This window comes from Balaenoptera ricei, chromosome 5 (genome assembly GCF_028023285.1).
Source record: "Balaenoptera ricei isolate mBalRic1 chromosome 5, mBalRic1.hap2, whole genome shotgun sequence".
Taxonomy (NCBI): domain Eukaryota; kingdom Metazoa; phylum Chordata; class Mammalia; order Artiodactyla; family Balaenopteridae; genus Balaenoptera; species Balaenoptera ricei.
The window spans coordinates 93,701,261-93,721,714 of record NC_082643.1 but is presented as its reverse complement, the minus strand read 5'-3'; the positions used below and the strand labels follow the sequence as shown (position 1 = coordinate 93,721,714).

Below are 20,454 nucleotides of genomic sequence, written 5' to 3'. Positions count from 1 at the left end.
GTAAATCACTGTAATGTTTTAAGAAAGTAACTTAGATGCAATTAAAATGAACAACTATACTTTTATGAAGGTACACTATGTGAAATTATATGACTTCTGGGATTTACTTTAAAATGTACTCAGGAAGACAAGAGATGTGAGGTGTAACTAAAACAAGACTGGCTATGAGTTGCTAAGTGTTGAAACTGATTCATGGGTCCATGGAGATTCCTTATACAATTACCTGTGATATTTTTTTAGATGTTTTGAAAGAGTCCATAGTAGTAAGTTGGAAATAAAAATATATTTTACAAATATAGGATTTAAGTATAAACAAAATAACTGAAGCTTACAGGGACCATTAGACTCTAATTACTAGGTAACTTTATTCTAATTATTAGGTATTATAAATTTTTTTTTTCCTTGGAAATCACAGAGGAAGCAATCACATTGGAGACAGACATGCCATCCTCTCAGTATGTACCAACACAAACCAATTTTTCCTCCAGTGTTGGAACAGACTGCTATTTGTTTGGCTGGACACCTATGAAGTAATTGGCTTCGGCTGGTGGCCATAAAAACCTACACATACTTTAAAACATTAAAATCACATTCCAACTCTGAGGTGCTTACACCAAAAAAAGCATAAGGAAACTGAGAATGACAACGTTCACAGCACAGACACTGCTCTTGTGTCCTAACGTAGTTTACTGAATGGGGTGGTAGGTGAATTATCCACCCACTCCCACTCATGTTGCTTCTTACTCTGTCAATTTTTTCTTTACCTACTTTTTGCTACACAGATATATTCGTATTCCTGTAAGTTAAGTGTATATGATGCAGCATCTGTGTATATACAGGAATGTTTACCAGGGCAGATTTGCTAAAGGAGGAGGAAAGGAATCAGATAGTATCTACATTAACAGAGGAATAATTGACTAAATTATGATCTGTTCTATACTTGGAATGTTCTGTAGCTATTCACATGAACTAAATCAATATGTATTCTCCTGAAAAGATGTTAAGGATACGTCAGTAAAAAGTTTTTTAAGTAAAATGTCGAGTAGAGCACATTTTTAAAGCCCTATGTGAAAGCCTATACATTTGGGGGGGTGGGGGGATGATAGAAAAATCTGAGAATATATACACCAGTTAGTACATGCTATCTCAGAAGGGTGTGTCTGAAGTGATGAAGGGGAGATTTAACTTTTCCTTCATATCTCTCTATATGGTTTATTACTTAACAGCTTCAATAATTTTTAATTGTAAAAAGGAAGTTCTTATAAATATCACTCACCTATTGTTTCTGATAGAAAAATATTAAAGGTATAATTTTCTTAGGGGAAAACAGGTTTTAAACTGGTCAACCTTCATAAAGAAAAAAAAGGAAACCTTTGCTTTTTTTGATCTCCTGACAATTTCTCTGTAAATTAACTTCCTAAGTGAAGGACAGAGACTTCACTGAAGTCCATTATTGGGTCCCCATCTTTGTCTGTCAGTTACTCCTAGGGTTACAATGGGAATCTCTGGGAGGATGGTTTCACTTCCCAGAATTTCTCCATCAATAAAGGCAGAGATCAATACAAAGAATTAATCAATTTTACCCACCACACCCAAGTCCACTGAATCCTCTGACGTATTTTTAAAAAGTCATTTTCGAATTTTTACACTGAATTGCCAAAGCCAAGATGTTTCGATACGATGAGAAGTGTGGGTGAGAATGCAACAGGGTGTCTGCCAAGGTTTCCAGCCCCCTTGGCTAAGAGGCCAAATCAGTCCGAGATCCCAAGTTCCAGGGTAACCCAGAAAGTTCAGCTGAAGAGGTAGCTGAGGAAATAGCTAGAACAGTGATCCACTCTACACTGATTTCTTTTGTACACTTACTCTTTGGGGTGAGAAATAGTAATTAGGGAGCTTCTCTGATTCCTAACCTAAAAAATGTACTACATGAGGTGGATGGACCTAGAGTCTGTCATACAGAGTGAAGTAAGTCTGAAAGAGAAAAACAAATACCGTATGCTAACACATATATATGGAATCTAAAAAAAAAAAAAAAAAGGTCATGAAGAACCTAGGGGCAAGACGGGAATAAAGACGCAGACCTACTAGAGGATGGACTTAAGGATACGGGGAGGGGGAAGGGTAAGCTGGGACGAAGTGAGAGAGTGGCATATACACTACCAAATGTAAAACAGATAGCTAGTGGGAAGCAGCCGCATAGCACAGGGAGATCAGCTCGGTGCTTTGTGACCACCTAGAGGGGTGGGATAGGGAGGGTGGGATAGGGAGGGTGGGAGGGAGAGGCAAGAGGGAACAGATATGGGGATATATGTATATGTATAGCTGATTCACTTTGTTATAAAGCAGAAACTAACACACCATTGTAAAGCAATTATACTCCAATAAAGATGTTAAAAAAAAAATGTACTACATGTCCCTTAACTAATCAGATTCTCTTTTCCACCTGTTAGATTGAGAAAATGCTATTCTCCATGTCTGAAGTACAAATTGTTATCAGCCTTCACAACCGGCATACAGCCTGGCTTAGAGAGCAGCCCACACAGAACACCCATTCAAAGTTTCCTGATCCACAGCTCTAGAACTATGTCAACCCAAATTATCACAAGCAACTCCACTGCAATGCATTCTTCAATGTTAAGAAGATACCTCGATTGCCAATTTTTCTTAGAACAGTATTTAAAGGATATATCAGTTATAGTTCTATACATGCCATATTGTTGCATTTAAGAGTCACCATCACCCTTTCTATTTCAGCCTTCTTGGACCCTGTGGAGGCCTGCTGGGAACAGGACTTCTAACAGGACAAATATGTCTGGAAGGCTGTGGTCCAAGGCCATTTTTGCTGGCTGTAAGAGGGATCTACGGAACCAGAGGGAGCAAACAGCTCTCCTGAAAACTGAAGGTGTATATGCTCAAGATGAAACAATTCTATCTAGGCAGGAGATGTGCTTATGTGTGCAAAACAAAGAACAACACAGTAACTCCTGGTGGAAAACCTAACAAAACCAGAGTAATGTGGGAAAAGATAACTTATGCTTATGGAAACAGTGGCATCATGGTTCATGCTAAATTCCAAAGCAACCTCCTTGCTAAGGCCATGGGACACAGAATCCGTGTGACACTATACCCTTCATGGATTTAAACTTAATGAAAAGTTTAAATATAAATATATAGTTTATAAATATATAAAACTGTGGACTTGTTTTCTTAAAAAAAAAAAAAAAAAAGAGCCACCATCATCTATTATTACATGGGCTACAAAATCATCTCAATCAATCTCAAAGTAGGAAACGTGGTAGTGCTATTTCTATGTTTTAATGATTCACCTGGATATATGTCCACTGTGTTCCATGACCTGTAAATTCTCACAAGTATCAGAGAATTGGTAAAAATGTAAGTGACAACCCAAGCTCTAAAACTTCCAAAAATGTTTGCTTTTAAGGCAGGAGGCAAATAATAATAATAATAATAATAATAATAGTAAGCATATAGTAACTTGCCTTAATGTAAGCACTGTCCCACACAGCTCTTTTGCCTAAAGAACATTTGCTGATGGGTCAAAAATCCCAGGACCAAAGCTACATATCCATCTGGAACTAAAGTCAAGAAAATGGTCAAAAAACTTCAGACTCCCTTTTTCATTATTTGATTCATAGCTACCCAAAAATATAACAAATTTTCTCCATAAACGCCTCATTTTGCCAATTCTTATGCATTCCTTAAAACCAAAAATATAAAACTCTCGAGATAATAAAAGCACTGAAATGAAATTGTTTGTAATCCAGCTACAAAAAAACCATAATTGATTTAATTAATTTCTCGCTATGAGTAAAGCTGTACACCAAATCAATCTTTTGTTTAAAAACATAAACTTGGCCATCTATCTTTCCTCCAGAATTAAAGGGCACACTGAAAAATACAAATTTGCTGACTAAGAAGCAGGAGTAACTTTATTCTGTTCTGGCAAGTGATTTGGAGACCCCTCCCTTACTGTATAGATGAAATGATCTCACTACTTAAGCCACTATAGCTTTTTCAAAGTTAACTTGAATGAAACAGAAGAAACATTCTAAAAAGCTATAAAGAGAAAGAACCAGGAATAGGTGATCTCAATACTAGAACTTCTACCCCTAAATCCTGCATTTCACCCTGCACCCTATTTCTAGATTGCTCTTCTCTAAATCATGATTTTATGCCATTTTCCCACATCAATGTCTTTCAGTGGCTTCCTAGGGTTGAATGAGTTCTAAGCTTCAGTCTGCTTTTCATATGGTCTTGTATAACGCTCTATTATAGATAACTGAACTTACTTCTAGTTACTCTCAGAGTCTATTTTTAAAATAAAATTAAAATATATTTGATGGCATATACAAAGTTCTGCACTTATATTAGACATAAATTATAAGATATAGGTATAGATAATTCAAATGCTAATTAATCCTTATAATAACTTTGAGGTATTATTCATCTTACTTTATTTATTAATTACTTACTTTACTTACTTACTTTATTAATCTACTTTCTCATCTGAAAAAGAGAAAAGCTAAACAACTCACCTATAATCACAAGGTCAGAGGTGTGATTCAGATGGTCATTTTACTCGTAAGACCAATGGCCTTCACCTTGACAAACTGGCCTTGCTCTTATTTCTACCTCCTTTTATCATTTGCTTGACTTCTTTTCCTTTCTAACGATCTGGACCATCAGCTCAAGTTTCACCTCTTCCAAGAAATTTTCCCAAAGTGGCAAAGCTTTGATCATGTCTCTCAATGTGGACATGTTCCCTGGGGTATATACTACATCGTGTGTGTGTGTGTGTGTGTGTGTGTGTGTGTGTGTGTGTGTGAGAGACGGAGGATATAATGCATTCTTATGTTCTGATGACATTATATCTCCATGATTAAATTTCCAGTTCCTTATCTCCTACCACTTCTGTAACCTCTACAGTTGTTATTTTAATATTAAACATATAGGTGGTCATAAAAATTTGGGTACTGGTTCAAATGCTTCCTTGTATTATAATATGAAAGAAAGAGGTACTTACAGCCTCACCAGATTGGTGAGTCCTCGGAATATGTCTGCATTCAGACACCCTATTCGATTGTTTGTCAGATCCCTAGAGAGAAAGGGAAAAAGTGTCTTCAATTAGTTATCTTGGTTAATGAAGCTTTCATACATTCAATATTCAAGAATGGCACCCAGGTATCACACAAGTCCTATCTTTTAAGCATCTCTGAAATATTCACCTATCTCAAGTGCAGCACTGAGAGAAGAAAGAATCCTTGCTTTCACTTAACTTCTGGCACGTACAGGCTAAACGCTGTTTAATTACAGCATCCTTGGTATTTCAAGCATTTACTCCTGTAAAATGACTCAAGATAAAACCGAAGTAGTAAAAATGAGACTCTATCTTACTGTCTGTGATGATCTACACAGCTAATCATGCTAGGTTAAGTTAGGGAACACAGCCTGATCTCAGGCAACATCCAACGGACAATGGGTAAAAGGGCAAATTACCAAAATGCCGAAACTTTTATTTCCTCAAGAACATCTGAAACTTAATGCTTTCTAATTTCATTCCTTAAATACTCAGAAGTTTTGACTGTAATGAAAAAAACAACTGAGTCAGCTTTTACTTTACAGATCTGTCATTTATGCTCCAAGTCAAATTACTCTATAACTATATCTAGGTAACGGCCCATTTTTTCCAGTCACTCCTAACTTTGATAGTTCCTATCAAATGTTACTTTCTATCCATTTTCTTCTTCTCATCAAGCCATGAAACTTTTTTCCTTTTATCTGTGTGATAATTTTAGTAAGTATTTTGTTCTATCTTTCTACACTATTTTTCTTCACACCAAGCACAGGGAACAATTTTACATTTCAATCAGATTACATTTTAATTGGGAGATAACTGAGAATTTCTTCAAATGAGACAGCATGGCTTGCAACATTTTCCATCAGTGGATTTAGTATGAAAGCCCTAAAACAATTAATCTTAATTTTTCTCAGTTGTTAGATTTGGAATTATTGATCATTTTGAATTTCAATAAAAGAACTAAAACAAACTTTCTAAACCAAATTTAAAAAATATTTTTATCATATTTTCTTCAATGCCCATATTATTCTCTGTAATAGAAAAGCATATATTCTTTGAATTTCACTCTGAGTTACTCTTTAGAGACTTGTACCACCCACCTCTAAATTAAAACTGTCAGATTCTAAATTGTATACCTGGTAATGGGAAAAAAAATGTATTAGTCTGATAGAAATTACAAAGACTTTGTATTTGAATCCGGTACCTACTCATTAACTTTTTCCTCTAGATATTTCAAAAGCTAGTTTAGGTAATCCTGGCTTTCAAAAATTTCATAGCACTGCCTTCCCTTTCTTATGGAAACCTTTGATTAAAAAAAAAAATCTTAAGCAATGCAAGTCTTTATCTGCATTCGCTGTGCTCCAGCTCCTCAGAATATTAACGCTAAGTATTTAATCGTGTGGGACTTTTTTTAAATTCCAGCTGATTTTCCTCTATTTCTGGGTTTTACTGTTTAAGAAAATTAGGCATCATCTTGTGAAGTGTTGCTTAAACAAGCATTTCTGTGCTCTATTCATTATCTTGTCTCAATTCTGAGCTTTAAATGGTGTAACTACCACTGATTCTTTGGGAAACAATTTCATTACAGCTATACCTATTTAAAATGGAATTTAGGTATTGGTAATGGGTTTTCATTTGAATTGAGAATCAGCTTGAATTTGTTGATAAAGCAAAGGAGAAACTGAATGGGTCTAGGTTTTACCTACTTCTGGTAGTTTATTCTTCAGAAAGCCACTTAATCTTCCTGATCCAAATTATCTATAAAATAAAGGCAAAGGCATGGGACACTTACAAAAATACTTTACATGTGGCTGCCGAGTGAGATGCACAATTGAAATGAATGAATGATTTAAGGCCTCATAAGAAAAACTGCCTGTAATCTAGAAGCAACTAGCAGAATATCTTTATATCTCATTGAGTTTACGTATAGGACTCTCTCAGCTTACAAGCTGTATACCGTAAGTTCAATTACAAGTTAGCTGTTTGGAATTAAGAATGCATGTTCTAGTGGGAAGAACATTATAAATGACAATTACCTTCCTAGGCAAGAACACAAGAGACTACTTAATGTGTAATGCAATGAAAAAATGCTAAGGCAACATCTGGGACAATAATAGTAATTAAGTTAAGTGCTACTGAACAAGAATTATATTTATTTATTTTGGAAAGCAGTACTTGAAAAATTATTCACTGAAGGATAAAGAACTGGATGGAGAACCTAAGATATTCTATAGTATCCTTGAAACATCCTGATGAACCTGCTTTTTATTAACAGTCAAGTTTCATTCAATCTCTACCTTGACATGGAGGTTTAATCAGTATTAATCTCCCTATTACCAGAAAACAGAACACAGTCGTGTGGATCACAGAAGGAGAGAATGAGTGGACTTGTCTGGCCATATGATGCCACACCCCTCCCTCCTTTTGGAAAAACGAGTTGGAAGGAAAAATATTCTAGAAGTTCTCTAACTTGAGCATCAAAATCACTAGGAGGGACTGTGGAAACAAAGGTGGTTTAGCCTCAGCCCCAGAGTTTGATAGGGTAGGTCTAGCACCTACACTCCTGCTCCCCACACGAGGACTCACATTCCTTCCAAACATGATGTCAGTTTGCCCCAGTAAGAAACAAGAAAATGACTCATTGTTATACATCGAGCTCAGTTAGCTGCTGCCCCTCCACTCCCTAATGACTGTTTCTGGAGATGCACGTAGCCTATTGATGGCCGTGTTCCGTGCCCCTGCCTGTGTCAGTATGGCTGAGTCCTAACAGCTTCAAAGACTCTTAGCAGCTGAACTCCAGCTACTGTTCCTTCCCTCCGGAAGTATATTCCAATTCCATATTCAGGTTCTTGGTCGGTATATACAATTCCACTGAACTGCAAACCTTCCAAGCAGTTCCTGAGTTACCTTTGTATCTCTAGAGCCTAGCTCACTACTGGGCACACAGGATAGAATCAATGAATTTTTTTGTAACTGAATTGATGCTGATCTCTGTCTTCCCACTTCAATTACATGGCTATACCTGGTTGATACAATTCAATACTTTTACTGAACTCTGAACCCAGCTTGATCCACTGCAACTCTGACACCACAAATCTCATCACGTCAACGCCACAATGAAAAAGCTCTGCCAGTCCCTACTGTCTAACATATAGATTCCAAATTCTTCAACATGGCAGGAGAGCATCAAAAGCCTAGTTCCTCCCTGACCAGCCTTACCTCCCAACGTTCTTTTCCCCCTTTCTACTTGAAGCTCTGGCCAAAGGACATGTTCTTTCACACTGATGTCCACTCTGCTTAGGATGCTCATTCTGTTATTCTTCAATATGTATTCACCCCTCAGGGGCAAGGTCAAATCTAACAGCTGGCCACTCTCATGGCAGGTCATTCCCCTCTAAGGTGGTCCCCCCTCCTTTCCCTGGCAGATTACTATCATTATTATTTAGGATGTATTTGCATTATCTATTTGCCCCCAAGAGTCTGTGAGCTCTTCCAGAGAAGTCAGAGCATAGTAAGTAGCCCGCACTTAGTAAATGCATTTAGAAGGAATAAAGGGGGGTGGGACAGTCCACGTGGCTTGAGCATAGGGTGACCTCTCATATATGAGCATGTTCACACAGCAACCGTGACATGGGCACAGTAAGGGGAGCAGGGGTGTTTAGCTTCAGAAATAATAAAAACTGGTCTTTAGGTTTTGAAATGATAATACATAGAGAAAATATATGGAAAAATGGCAAGATTTTAAATCGTTAATAGAAAGGGGCCTCAATTTTTAGGGCATTTACAATAGATTGTTTAAATGTATTCATAACTTGAAAATCATCTACAGATTATGGCAGCTGGCAAAGCCAACCATCATGATTTTATTACCGTAAGAGGGATGCAACCATCTATCACCAAACAAATCAAATTACTGTATAAATAAACTGCCTTCTAAGCTACTTACACTAAACACTCTGTTTCTCTATCTAGGACCTGGCTAGATGAACTTCTAAAAATTATTAAAAAGCCACTTTTTTATCGTGTTAAAGTTTAAAGTAGGTTAACAGTTACTTATAACGGTTCAAACTCATAAGTCAGCAATTTAAACACTTACAATCTTTTTAGCGATGACAGTCCCCAAAAGGCACCTGGATCTATACTACTAATAAGATTGTTTCGGAGGTCCCTGTTAAAAATAAAATAAAAGTTATTTACATCTTGACACTGTAAGAAATATTTAGGCAACTGCACCTATCTGCTATACAGAAAACAACGATAACAATAATAATAATGGGAGGAAACTGAAGCCAAAAAGGTTAAGCCAAAATCACCCCAGCAGTAGAGCCAGAATTCAAAATCAAGAAGTCTGGTTCTGAAGCCACTGTTTTGGTCAATATAAGAATAAAGGTATATGTCAAAAAGATTTGTGTCCTAATATTATTCCAATTCAAAGTTATGACTAAACTACAATCTTACACATTATTTCTACAATCTCTTCCTTAGTATGCTACACTTCAGTTATCAAAATAAATCAGACTATATTTGTCACAAGCATAATTAAATTTTTTAAACCATTTTCAAAAATATACACTCTAAAATTCATGTCATTTGGTTGTTCATATTTTTTCCTCCCCAGGCTTCCATGGCTAGGTTTTCTATAAAACAACATGTTAATTCACAAAATACATCTCAAAGCAATGATCCACCAGCTCCCTATACAATGGCATCTGATAGCAGTCACAACTGACAGCAGTCCCCTGCTTATCCACGGGGGATACATTCCAAGACCCCCAGTGGATGCCTCAAACTGAAAATAGTACCAAACCCTACATATACTATGTTTTTTTCCGTATACATACCTATGGTAAAGTTTAATTTATAAATTAGGCACAGTAAGAGATCAACAACTAATTAAATAGAACAATTATAACAATACGTTATAATAAAAGTTATATAAAATTGGTCTCTCTCGCTCTCTCAAAGTATCTTATTATATAAATGTATTGCCTTTTCCATCTTAACTAAGGGCTTAATACACACTGTGGCCAAAACTTTTGCCAAGTGAGGTATGACAACAAAACTAGTACAAATTTTCTTCCCTTTTCACAATTTCAAGGAGAGAAGATTCATTCTTACCATGAATCTAATCAACCTCAGCATACAATTTTTTTCCTCTCCTTATTAAAGTCAAGAACTTTCACCTTTTTACTTAAAGGAAGCACCTTACAGCTTCTCTTTAGCACATCCAAACTGCCAGCATCAGTATTCTCATGCTTTGGGGACGTTATTAAGTAAAACAAGGGTGACTTGAACACAAGCACTGTGAAACCTCAACAGTGGATCTGATACCCGGGATAGCTACTAAGTGACTCATGGGCAGGATATGCTGGACAAAGGGTTGATTCACATCCTGGGTGGGATGGCGCAAGATTTCATCACACTACTCGGAAGAGTGTGTAATTTAAAACGTAGGAATTGTTTATTTCTGGAATTTTCTGTTTAATATTCTCTGACTGTGGTTAACCATAGGTAAATGAAACCACGGACAGCAGAGCCTCGGATGGGGTGGGGTGTCTTCTGTACCCCCATTCTTCTCCAGGGCTCAGCTCCCCCATGCCAGCACACTACCACTGGGGGCACCAGTGAGCGTCACAGCCAGATCCCTCCTCCAGGGTGGATGTGGACCACCTGCTAAGGCGCTGCTGTCCTCTGGGTGCCTGGGCTCCGCTGAGACTCCCCAGTTGCCCCATACAAGCGTCCAGCTAACCTCTGTAGAGAGCTGACCATCAGCCACAGGAGTGCTGAGAAAGAAGCAGAACAGGAGCCCACTTCCCACACGCCTGCCAGTGGCTGACCCACAGTTCAGCTCTGCTAGACACCCAACGTAGGCCCATTCATCAGGACTCACTCGTAACCTTGCCCAATGGAGGCTTGAGTGGCCTCTGGTCATCTCTCAGAATGCCTCAGGTCAGACTGTGAACAGAAACTCTTTCCAATTTCTCTTCTTCTGGGAGTCTTTCCGGAACAATGGCAACATTGCCTCCTCCGTGTGTGAGCTTCTGACGCCAATCCTCGTAATTATCCATCATTGTCCTCATAATTATTCAGCTTAGGGATACACATGGAGTTGGTGAAACAATACAGAAATGCAGAGCAGTGTTGTGTGAAAGGAGAGAAGGTTAGCACTCCCCTTGACAAGGATGGAAGAGGCCTTCGGGCCTGACAACATGCATACGGTTAAGGCACTGCCACCTACTTCGTGGCATCTAACCACTGTTTTTGTCATACAGAGTGAAGTAAGTCGGAGAGAGAAAAACAAATACCGTATGCTAACACATATATATGGAATCTTAAAAAAAAAAAAAAAAGGTCATGAAGAACCTAGGGGCAAGACGGGAATAAAGACGCAGACCTACTAGAGAATGGACTTGAGGATACGGGGAGGGGGAAGGGTAAGCTGGGACGAAGTGAGAGAGTGGCATATACACTACCAAATGTAAAACAGATAGTTAAGTGGGAAGCAGCCGCATAGCACAGGGAGATCAGCTCGGTGCTTTGTGACCACCTAGAGGGGTGGGATAGGGAGGGTGGGAGGGAGACGCAAGAGGGAGGAGATATGGGGATATATGTATATGTATAGCTGATTCACTTTGTTATAAAGCAGAAACTAACACACCATTGTAAAGCAATTATACCCCAATAAAGATGTTAAAAAAAAAAGAAATGCAGAGCAAAGCGCAATGCAAACCCAGGGTGGCAGGTACCTCCCCGGGTTCTTTAGTCCCTCACTTAAATTGAGAATTAAAAGGCCTTTCTGAAAGTAGATCCTGGACCACTGGTGCCGCCTGTTATCACAACACTGAGGTGATGTGTCTCAGGATCTTTTATAATTATTGCACCATCATGGCCATTCTAGCCTGTGAGAAGCAGCCTAAATTCTCAATAGCAAATCCTCAGTTTGCTTTCTCAAGCATCCAACTTGTCTACTTGTGCTTAAGAAAAGGACACTGAGGAAGGCTTACTGCAGTGAGCACAGATCCACATGTTTCCTCCCAATAATGAGGGAGGCACATTCAATTTTACTGACACCAGCTAATGAAAACTAACCATTGTATGGCCTGCTTCATTACTTGCTATTTTTTTCTAATGGCTCATTCTAACTATATCTAACTAATACAGACAAGCTACAAAGTTAGGGTTGGTTTCTGGACAGGTTTCCTGGCAATTTCACAAAAGCATCCTGATGAAACTGGCCCTCTGCTCCTCACAATGCTGGTAAGTCACTGCTGTAAACCCAGCACTCTCGATGTGCCATCAACCGTGGCTTCCAGCACTATCCATGCTGTTTCATACAAGGTGATACAGGTTGACCAGAAATTCTCGAGAATTCTCCTCTGGAAGCACAACCACAACCAGTGAATCCTGTGCACGTAAACGTCATGCCCACCAGCAAACCCTGTCCTGCCTTTTCCATGTCTCACTCCCATCCTAACATATCAGGCATTCTTCCCTAGCTGGATGCAGAATTGCAATCCCACTCCCGATCCTCCAAATCAGAGCCAGGTTCTTCTAAATAAAACTGAACCCTCGGGTACCTTGAAATTCTTTAAATAAAGGCAATGACTATTAAACATAGTATAAAATCTATGCTCTGATTACCATTACTAAATTAGTATTTCATTGACCCAAACTCAGATTTTATGTTCCACAAAGATGGGGCCTTTGGGAGGTGAACAGGTCATGAGAGCAGAGACTTCATGAATGAGGTTAACGCTTTTGTAAAAGAGACCCAGAGAGCTCCTACATATGTCCCCTTCCGCCAGGTGAGTGAGGCTGCAGCAAAAAGACAGCCAACTGGGAAGTGGGCCCTCACCAGACACCGAATCGGCTGGTGCCTTGATCTTGGACTTCCCAGCCTCCAGAACCGTGAGAAATAAATTTTTGTTGTTTTATAAGCCACCCAGCTTATGGTATCTTATTACAGCAGCCAGAATGAGCTTAGACAGATGATAAGTGGATGAAAAAGTAAACCATGGCTGAGAAACAGAATTACATTACCTGACCTTAACGATAAAAATCTTTTTAGTAAATTAGAGTTAGCCACAGAATTATTAGGATATTAATAGTCAGACAAGGTAGAGACTGCTGCATCTCATTCATAACCACTTAACATTTCTCAGTAAAGGTAGAGGGTCATGATGCAATTGACCTTCAAATAATTCAGAAAACGTGTATATGTAGGCATTTCCAATATAAAGGAAAAAAAGTAATGGCATGTTGTTACTAATTACTGGGTAAGTAAATTGGTGATATGGGAGATTACTATGGGAGATTGTTCTTTCAATTTTTCTGTAAGTTGAAAATTTTAATTAAAAAGTTGGGAACAAAAATAATTTTTTAAGTCCCAGGAATTACAACTAATCATCAGGCCCAACTTATTAGTTCCCATCCCCCCTCCCCAACCAACCCCAATCCTATACCTGAAAGAGATAAGATGATTTTAGGAGAAAATTCAATCAATATGTTTTTGACCTATATTACACAAGCAAAAAAGTGCTGCAAAAAGAAATATATAATGTCAGTTCCATTTTTTAAAAACATATGTTTCCCTTTTCAGATTTTAAACAGTATCTACAACAGGAAGTGATTTAGCTAAAGCAGTACATAAATTTGTGGTCAGTGATGTACTGCATGTGTTTCTACAAAATACCTCTCATGAATAACCGAGGACTATAATATGATTTAAAGATACACTTTTTCTTCAATAATAAAGAATCCTTGACATATTATATAATATTTAATAATAGCCATATTAATCAGGTATTGCCAAAAGATATTTATAGTCAGATTCTTTAACATCTCCCACTTCCCTTCACCAACCCACAGCTTCCCTAGTGAACACGAGTCTAACTTTAGGATCTATGGCTAAATCTGAATATGTTGCATCATTAAAATATAAATGAAAAGGCGTGCAAGAATTGCTTAAACAAAATTAAAGGAATATCTTAACTGTTGTTAAAAGAGCTAAGTCCTTTAGGAAAGAATGCAAGGTGTATCAGATAAGATGCTTTTTAGCTGCAAGTATAAGAAACCTTTACTTCAAAAGGCTTTAACAATAAAAAAATAATTCTCAGGCATTACAAGAAATCAACAAGTAGAGCAGCTTAAATGGGTGGTTCCATCCATCTCTCAGATCCACCCTTCTCAGAATGTCAAGTTTGCCTCCAGGCTGACCCTTAATCAGGGTGTGACATCCAGGTCCAGAAATCACCTCCAAGCGCAGAGTCATGAAAAAGAATGGACACTCTCCTTGTATCTCCTTAGGAGCCAAGAAATCTTTCTCCAAGCCTCACAGCTAACTACTCCTCATCTCTTATTGGCAATGCCTCTATCAATCCCTAGAGAAAGAGATGCTGTGGTGACCTAGAGCCATCATTTCGTGTGGAATGAAGGTTGGAAAGTCAAACACATTGGCCACTAAGCAATTCTAGAGTCAGGAATTAAGAGTATATAGGGGAGGTGTGTCACTAAATACTGGCAAATATATAACACAACCCAAGAATGACAGTAAAAAATGAAGAGGGAGGTGGGAGACAGGAAGGATAAATGAGTGGATGGATGAACTGATGGACAAGGTTAGAAACTATAAACCACGTGTGGTTCCCTTGAGCAATGCCTAAGACACAGTAACTCTCAAAGGCTATTTGTTAAATAAAGGATCCTCTCACCTTATTTATCTGATCAGCAACAACTGAGGCTTGACCCACACTCACCTCTCACTCCTCATACACTATACTTTCTCTGAGGCAATCTCATCACTACCTTGCCTCTGGACTCAAATTTGTACCTCTAGCCCAAACTTACCACTCCTCTGAGTTCCCTATTGCATACACAGGTATCTAATTCAACATCTACATCTGGACATTTCACAGCCACCTCAAAAATCAGCATAGCCCAAGTTCAATACCGTATCAGAAACCCTAATCTGTGCTTTATCAAGCCCCCCAAGTGGTTCTGATGCACATCAAGTTGGATAACCACCAGTCCAGGCTAGGGCACTGGTCTCTAAACACAGATTATGGGCTTTAAATTATCTTAGATTTAACACAGCTCCCTACTTCCCCCTTATCCTCACCCCTCATTCCAGCAGCCAGAGCATCTTCTGCTCACAGTGGCTCAGAGTAAAGGCCAAGGTCCTTACAGTGATCTACAGGGCCCTCTACAATCTACCCCTCACCCCTCATACCTCTCTGGCCTCACTAGGGTCTCCCTGCTGTTCCTCAAACAAAAGCAGCATGCTTCACAGCACAGCCTTTGCACCTACTATCCCTCTGCCTGTAATGTTCTTTCCCCAAGTAACTCCAGGCTCAATCATTTGCGCTAAGCCTCTGCACTATCACCATGCAAAACTCGCATACACACACAGTGCTGACACACCCAAACTCCACTCCATGTTTTCTTTACCCACAGTACGGTCATCCCTCAGTTCCAGGACCCCCACAGTTACCAAAATCCAGATGCTCAAGTCCTTTGTATAAAACGGCATAGTACAGTCGGTCCTCCATACCCATGGAAGGTGGAACCCTGGGCGGGGGGGCCAGGCAACTGTACTTATGCTATAAAGCTGCTTGCTATGTTTACTATTCTGTTTCTCCCCCATGGCAGCAGAAGCTCCATGAAGACAGGACCTTTGTTGTGTTCACTAATGAATCCCAAGCCTAGGACAGTGTGGGCGATTAATAAATACCTGTTGAACAATTTTAAATTAGCTACTCAGGAAAGACTTAATAACGGTTGAGGCAATATTTGTACCAAGCATTGATATTAGGCCAATTACCTTTTTAATGGTTTTAATTAACATGATATAATAAACTACATCAATTATCCACTGAACGTACTTTTATTTTTTTTTTATTTTTTTATTTTTAAACATCTTTATTGAAGTATAATTGCCTTACAATGGTGTGTTAGCTTCTGCTTTATAACAAAGTGAATCAGTTATACATATACAATATGTTCCCATTTCTCTTCCCTCTTGCATCTCCCTCCCTCCCACCCTCCCCATCCCACCCCTCTAGGTGGTCACAAAGCACCGAGCTGATATCCCTGTGCTATGCGGCTGCTTCTCACTAGCTATCTATTTTACATTTGGTACTGGATATATGTCCATGACACTCTCTTACCCTGTCACATCTCACCCCACCCCCTCCCCATAACCTCAAGTCCATTCTCTAGTAGGTCTGTGTCTTTATTCCCGTCTTGCCACTAGGTTCTTCATGACCTTTTTTTTTTTTTTCCCTTAGATTCCGTATATATGTGTTAGCATACTGTATTTGTTTTTCTCTTTCTGACTTACTTCATTCTGTATGACAGACTCTAACTCCATCCACCTCATTACAAATACCTCCATTTCATTTCTTTTTATGGCTGAGTAATATTCCATTGTATATATGTGCCACATCTTCTTGATCCATTCATCTGTCGATGGACATTTAGGTTGCTTCCATGTCCTGGCTATTGTAAATAGAGCTGCAATGAACATTTTGGTACATGACTCTTTTTGAACTATGGTTTTCTCAGGGTATATGCCCAGTAGTGGGATTGCTGGGTCGTATGGTAGTTCTATTTGTAGTTTTTTAAGGAACCTCCATACTGTTCTCCATAGTGGCTGTATCAATTTACATTCCCACCAACAGTGCAAGAGTGTTCCCTTTCCTCCACACCCTCTGCAGCATTTATTGTTTCTAGATTTTTTGATGATGGCCATTCTGACTGGTGTGAGATGATATCTCATTGTAGTTTTGATTTGCATTTCTCTAATGATTAATGATGTTGAGCATTCTTTCATGTGTCTGTAGGCCATCTGTATATCTTCTTTGGAGAAATGTCTATTTAGGTCTTCTGCCCATTTTTGGATTGGGTTGTTCGTTTTTTTGTTATTGAGCTGCATGAGCTGCTTGTAAATCTTGGAGATTAATCCTTTGTCAGTTGCTTCATTTGCCAATATTTTCTCCCATTCTGATGGTTGTCTTTTGGTCTTGTTTATGGTTTCCTTTGCTGTGCAAAAGCTTTTAAGTTTCATTAGGTCCCATTTGTTTATTTGTGTTCTTAATTCCATTCCTCTGGGAGCTGGGTCAAAAAGAATCTTGCTGTGATGTATGTCATAGAGTGTTCTGCCTATGTTTTCCTCTAAGAGTTTGATAGTGTCTGGTCTTACACTTAGGTCTTTAATCCATTTTGAGTTTATTTTTGTGCATGGTGTCAGGGAGTGTTCTAATTTCATACTTTTACATGTACCTGTCCAATTTTCCCAGCACCACTTATTGAAGAGGCTGTCTTTTCTCCACTGTATATGCTTGCCTCCTTTATCAAAGATAAGGTGACCATATGTGCATGGGTTTATCTCTGGGCTTTCTATCCTGTTCCATTGATCTATATTTCTGTTTTTGTGCCAGTACCAAACTGTCTTGATTACTGAAGCTTTGTAATATAGTCTGAAGTCAGGGAGCCTGATTCCCCCAGCTCCATTTTTCGTTCTCAAGATTGCTTTGGCTATTCGGGGTCTTTTGTGTTTCCATACAAATTGTGAAATTTTTTGTTCTAGTTCTGTGAAAAATGCCAGTGGTAGTTTGATAGGGATTGCATTGAATCTGTAGATTGCTTTGGGTAGTAGAGTCATTTTCACAATGTTGATTCTTCCAATCCAGGAACATGGTATATCTCTCCATCTATTTGTATCATCTTTAATTTCTTTCACCAGTGTCTTATAATTTTCTGCATACAGGTCTTTTGTCTCCTTAGGTAGGTTTATTCCTAGATATTTTATTCTTTTTGTTGCAATGGTAAACGGGAGTGTTTTCTTAATTTCACTTTCAGATTTTTCGTCATTAGTGTATAGAAATGCAAGAGATTTCTGTGCATTAATTTTGTATCCTGCTACTTTACCAAATTCATTGATAAGCTCTAGGAGTTTTCTGGTAGCATCTTTAGGATTCTCTATGTATAGTATCATGTCATCTGCAAATAGTGACAGCTTTACTTCTTCTTTTCCGATTTGGATTCCTTTTATTTCTTTGTCTTCTCTGATTGCTGTGGCTAACACTTCCAAAACTATGTTGAATAATAGTGGTGAGAGTGGGCAACCTTGTCTTGTTCCTGATCTTAGTGGAAATGGTTTCAGTTTTTCACCATTGAGGACAATGTTGGCTGTGGGTTTGTCATATATGGCCTTTATTATGTTGAGGAAAGTTCCCTCTATGCCTACTTTCTGCAGGGCTTTTATCATAAATGGGTGTTGAATTTTGTCGAAAGCTTTCTCTGCATCTATGGAGATGATCATATGGTTTTTCTCCTTCAATTTGTTAATATGGTGTATCACATGGATTGATTTGCGTATATTGAAGAATCCTTGCATTCCTGGGATAAACCCCACTTGATCATGGTGTATGATCCTTTTAAGGTGCTGTTGGATTCTGTTTGCTAGTATTTTGTTGAGGATTTTTGCATCTATGTTCATCAGTGATATTGGCCTGTAGTTTTCTTTCTTTGTGACATCTTTGTCTGGTTTTGGTATCAGGGTGATGGTGGCCTCGTAGAATGAGTTTGGGAGTGTTCCTCCCTCTGCAATATTTTGGAAGAGTTTGAGAAGGATAGGTGTTAGCTCTTCTCTAAATGTTTGATAGAATTCACCTGTGAAGCCATCTGGTCCTGGGCTTTTGTTTGTTGGAAGGTTTTTAATCACAGTTTCAATTTCAGTGCTTGTGATTGGTCTGTTCATATTTTCTATTTCTTCCTGGTTCAGTCTCGGCAGTTTGTGTATTTCTAAGAATCTGTCCATTTCTTCCAGGTTGTCCATTTTATTGGCATAGAGTTGCTTGTAGTAATCTCTCATGATCTTTTGTATTTCTGCAGTGTCAGTGGTTACTTCTCCTTTTTCATTTCTAATTCTATTGATCTGGGTCTTCTCCCTTTTTCTCTTGATGAGTCTGGCTAATGGTTTATCAATTTTGTTTATCTTCTCAAAGAACCAGCTTTTAGTTTCATTGATTTTTGCTATTGTTTCCTTCATTTCTTTTTCATTTATTTCTGACCTGATCTTTATAATTTCTTTCCTTCTGCTAGCTTTGGGGTTTTTTTGTTCTTCTTTCTCTAATTGCTTTAGGTGCAAGGTTAGGTTGTTTATTCGAGATGTTTCCTGTTTCTTGAGGTAGGCTTGTATTGCTATAAACTTCCCTCTTAGCACTGCTTTTGCTGCGTCCCATAGGTTTTGGGTCGTCGTATCTCCATTGTCATTTGTTTCTAGGTATTTTTTGATTTCCCCTTTGATTTCTTCAGTGATCACTTCGTTATTAAGTAGTGTATTGTGTAGCCTCCATGTGTTTGTATTTTTTACAGATCTTTTCCTGTAATTGATATCTAGTCTCATAGCGTTGTGGTCGGAAAAGATACTTGATACGATTTCAATTTTCTTAAATTTACCAAGGCTTGATTTGTGACCCAAGATATGATCTATCCTGGAGAATGTTCCATGAGCACTTGGGAAAAATGTGTATTCTGTTGTTTTTGGGTGGAATGTCCTATAAATATCAATTAAGTCCATCTTGTTTAATGTATCATTTAAAGCTTGTGTTTCCTTATTTATTTTCATTTTGGATGATCTGTCCATTGGTGAAAGTGGGGTGTTAAAGTCCCCTACTATGATTGTGTTGCTGTCGATTTCCCCTTTTATGGCTGTTAGTATTTGCCTTATGTATTGAGGTGCTCCTATGTTGGTGCATAAATATTTACAATTGTTATACCTTCCTCTTGGATCGTTCCCTTGATCATTATATAGTGTCCTTCTTTGTCTCTTGTAATAGTCTTTATTTTAAAGTCTATTTTGTCTGATATGAGAATTGCTACTCCAGCTTTCTTCTGATTTGCATTTGCATGGAATATCTTTTTCCATCCCCTCACTTTCAGTCTGTATGTGTCCCTAGGTCTGAAGTGGGTCTCTTGTAGACAGCATATATATGGGTCTTGTTTTTGTATCCATTCAGCCAGCCTGTGTCTTTTGGTGGGAGCATTTAATCCATTTACATTCAAGGTAATTATCGATATGTATGTTCCTATTCCCATTTTCTTAAATATTTTGGGTTTGTTATTGTAGGTGTTTTCCTTCTCTTGTGTTTCTTGCCTAGAGAAGTTCCTTTAGCGTTTGTTGTAAAGCTGGTTTGGTAGTGCTGAACTCTCTCAGCTTTTGCTTGTCTGTAAAGGTTTTAATTTCTCCATCACATCTGAATGAGATCCTTGCTGGGTAGAGTAATCTTGGTTGTAGGTTTTTCTCCTTCATCCCTTTAAGTACATCCTGCCACTCCCTTCTGGCTTGCAGAGTT

General features: G+C 38.3%; 1 protein-coding gene, 1 non-coding gene and 1 pseudogene across 4 annotated transcripts in view; 2 read left to right on the top strand and 1 right to left on the bottom strand.

Moving 5' to 3' along the window:
- The window catches only part of ADGRA3 (adhesion G protein-coupled receptor A3), a 124,659-nt gene that overhangs the window by 63,609 nt on the left and 40,596 nt on the right, over positions 1-20,454 (bottom strand). For all 3 annotated transcript variants that reach the window (XR_009503333.1, XM_059923259.1, XM_059923258.1), the window contains exons 3-4: positions 9,195-9,266; positions 5,045-5,116 (exon numbers count right to left, since the gene is read on the bottom strand). Coding sequence is in view for 2 of the 3 variants with exons in the window: in XM_059923259.1 (XP_059779242.1) it covers positions 5,045-5,116; positions 9,195-9,266 (144 nt within the window). In the remaining variant the exon portion in view is untranslated. The remainder of the gene's footprint in view (positions 1-5,044; positions 5,117-9,194; positions 9,267-20,454) is intronic.
- Positions 2,764-3,142, top strand: LOC132366570 (large ribosomal subunit protein eL33-like; annotated as a pseudogene).
- On the top strand, positions 11,237-11,362 carry LOC132366806 (U6atac minor spliceosomal RNA). The gene has a single exon (XR_009503530.1). It is a non-coding gene; the product is annotated as a U6atac minor spliceosomal RNA (small nuclear RNA).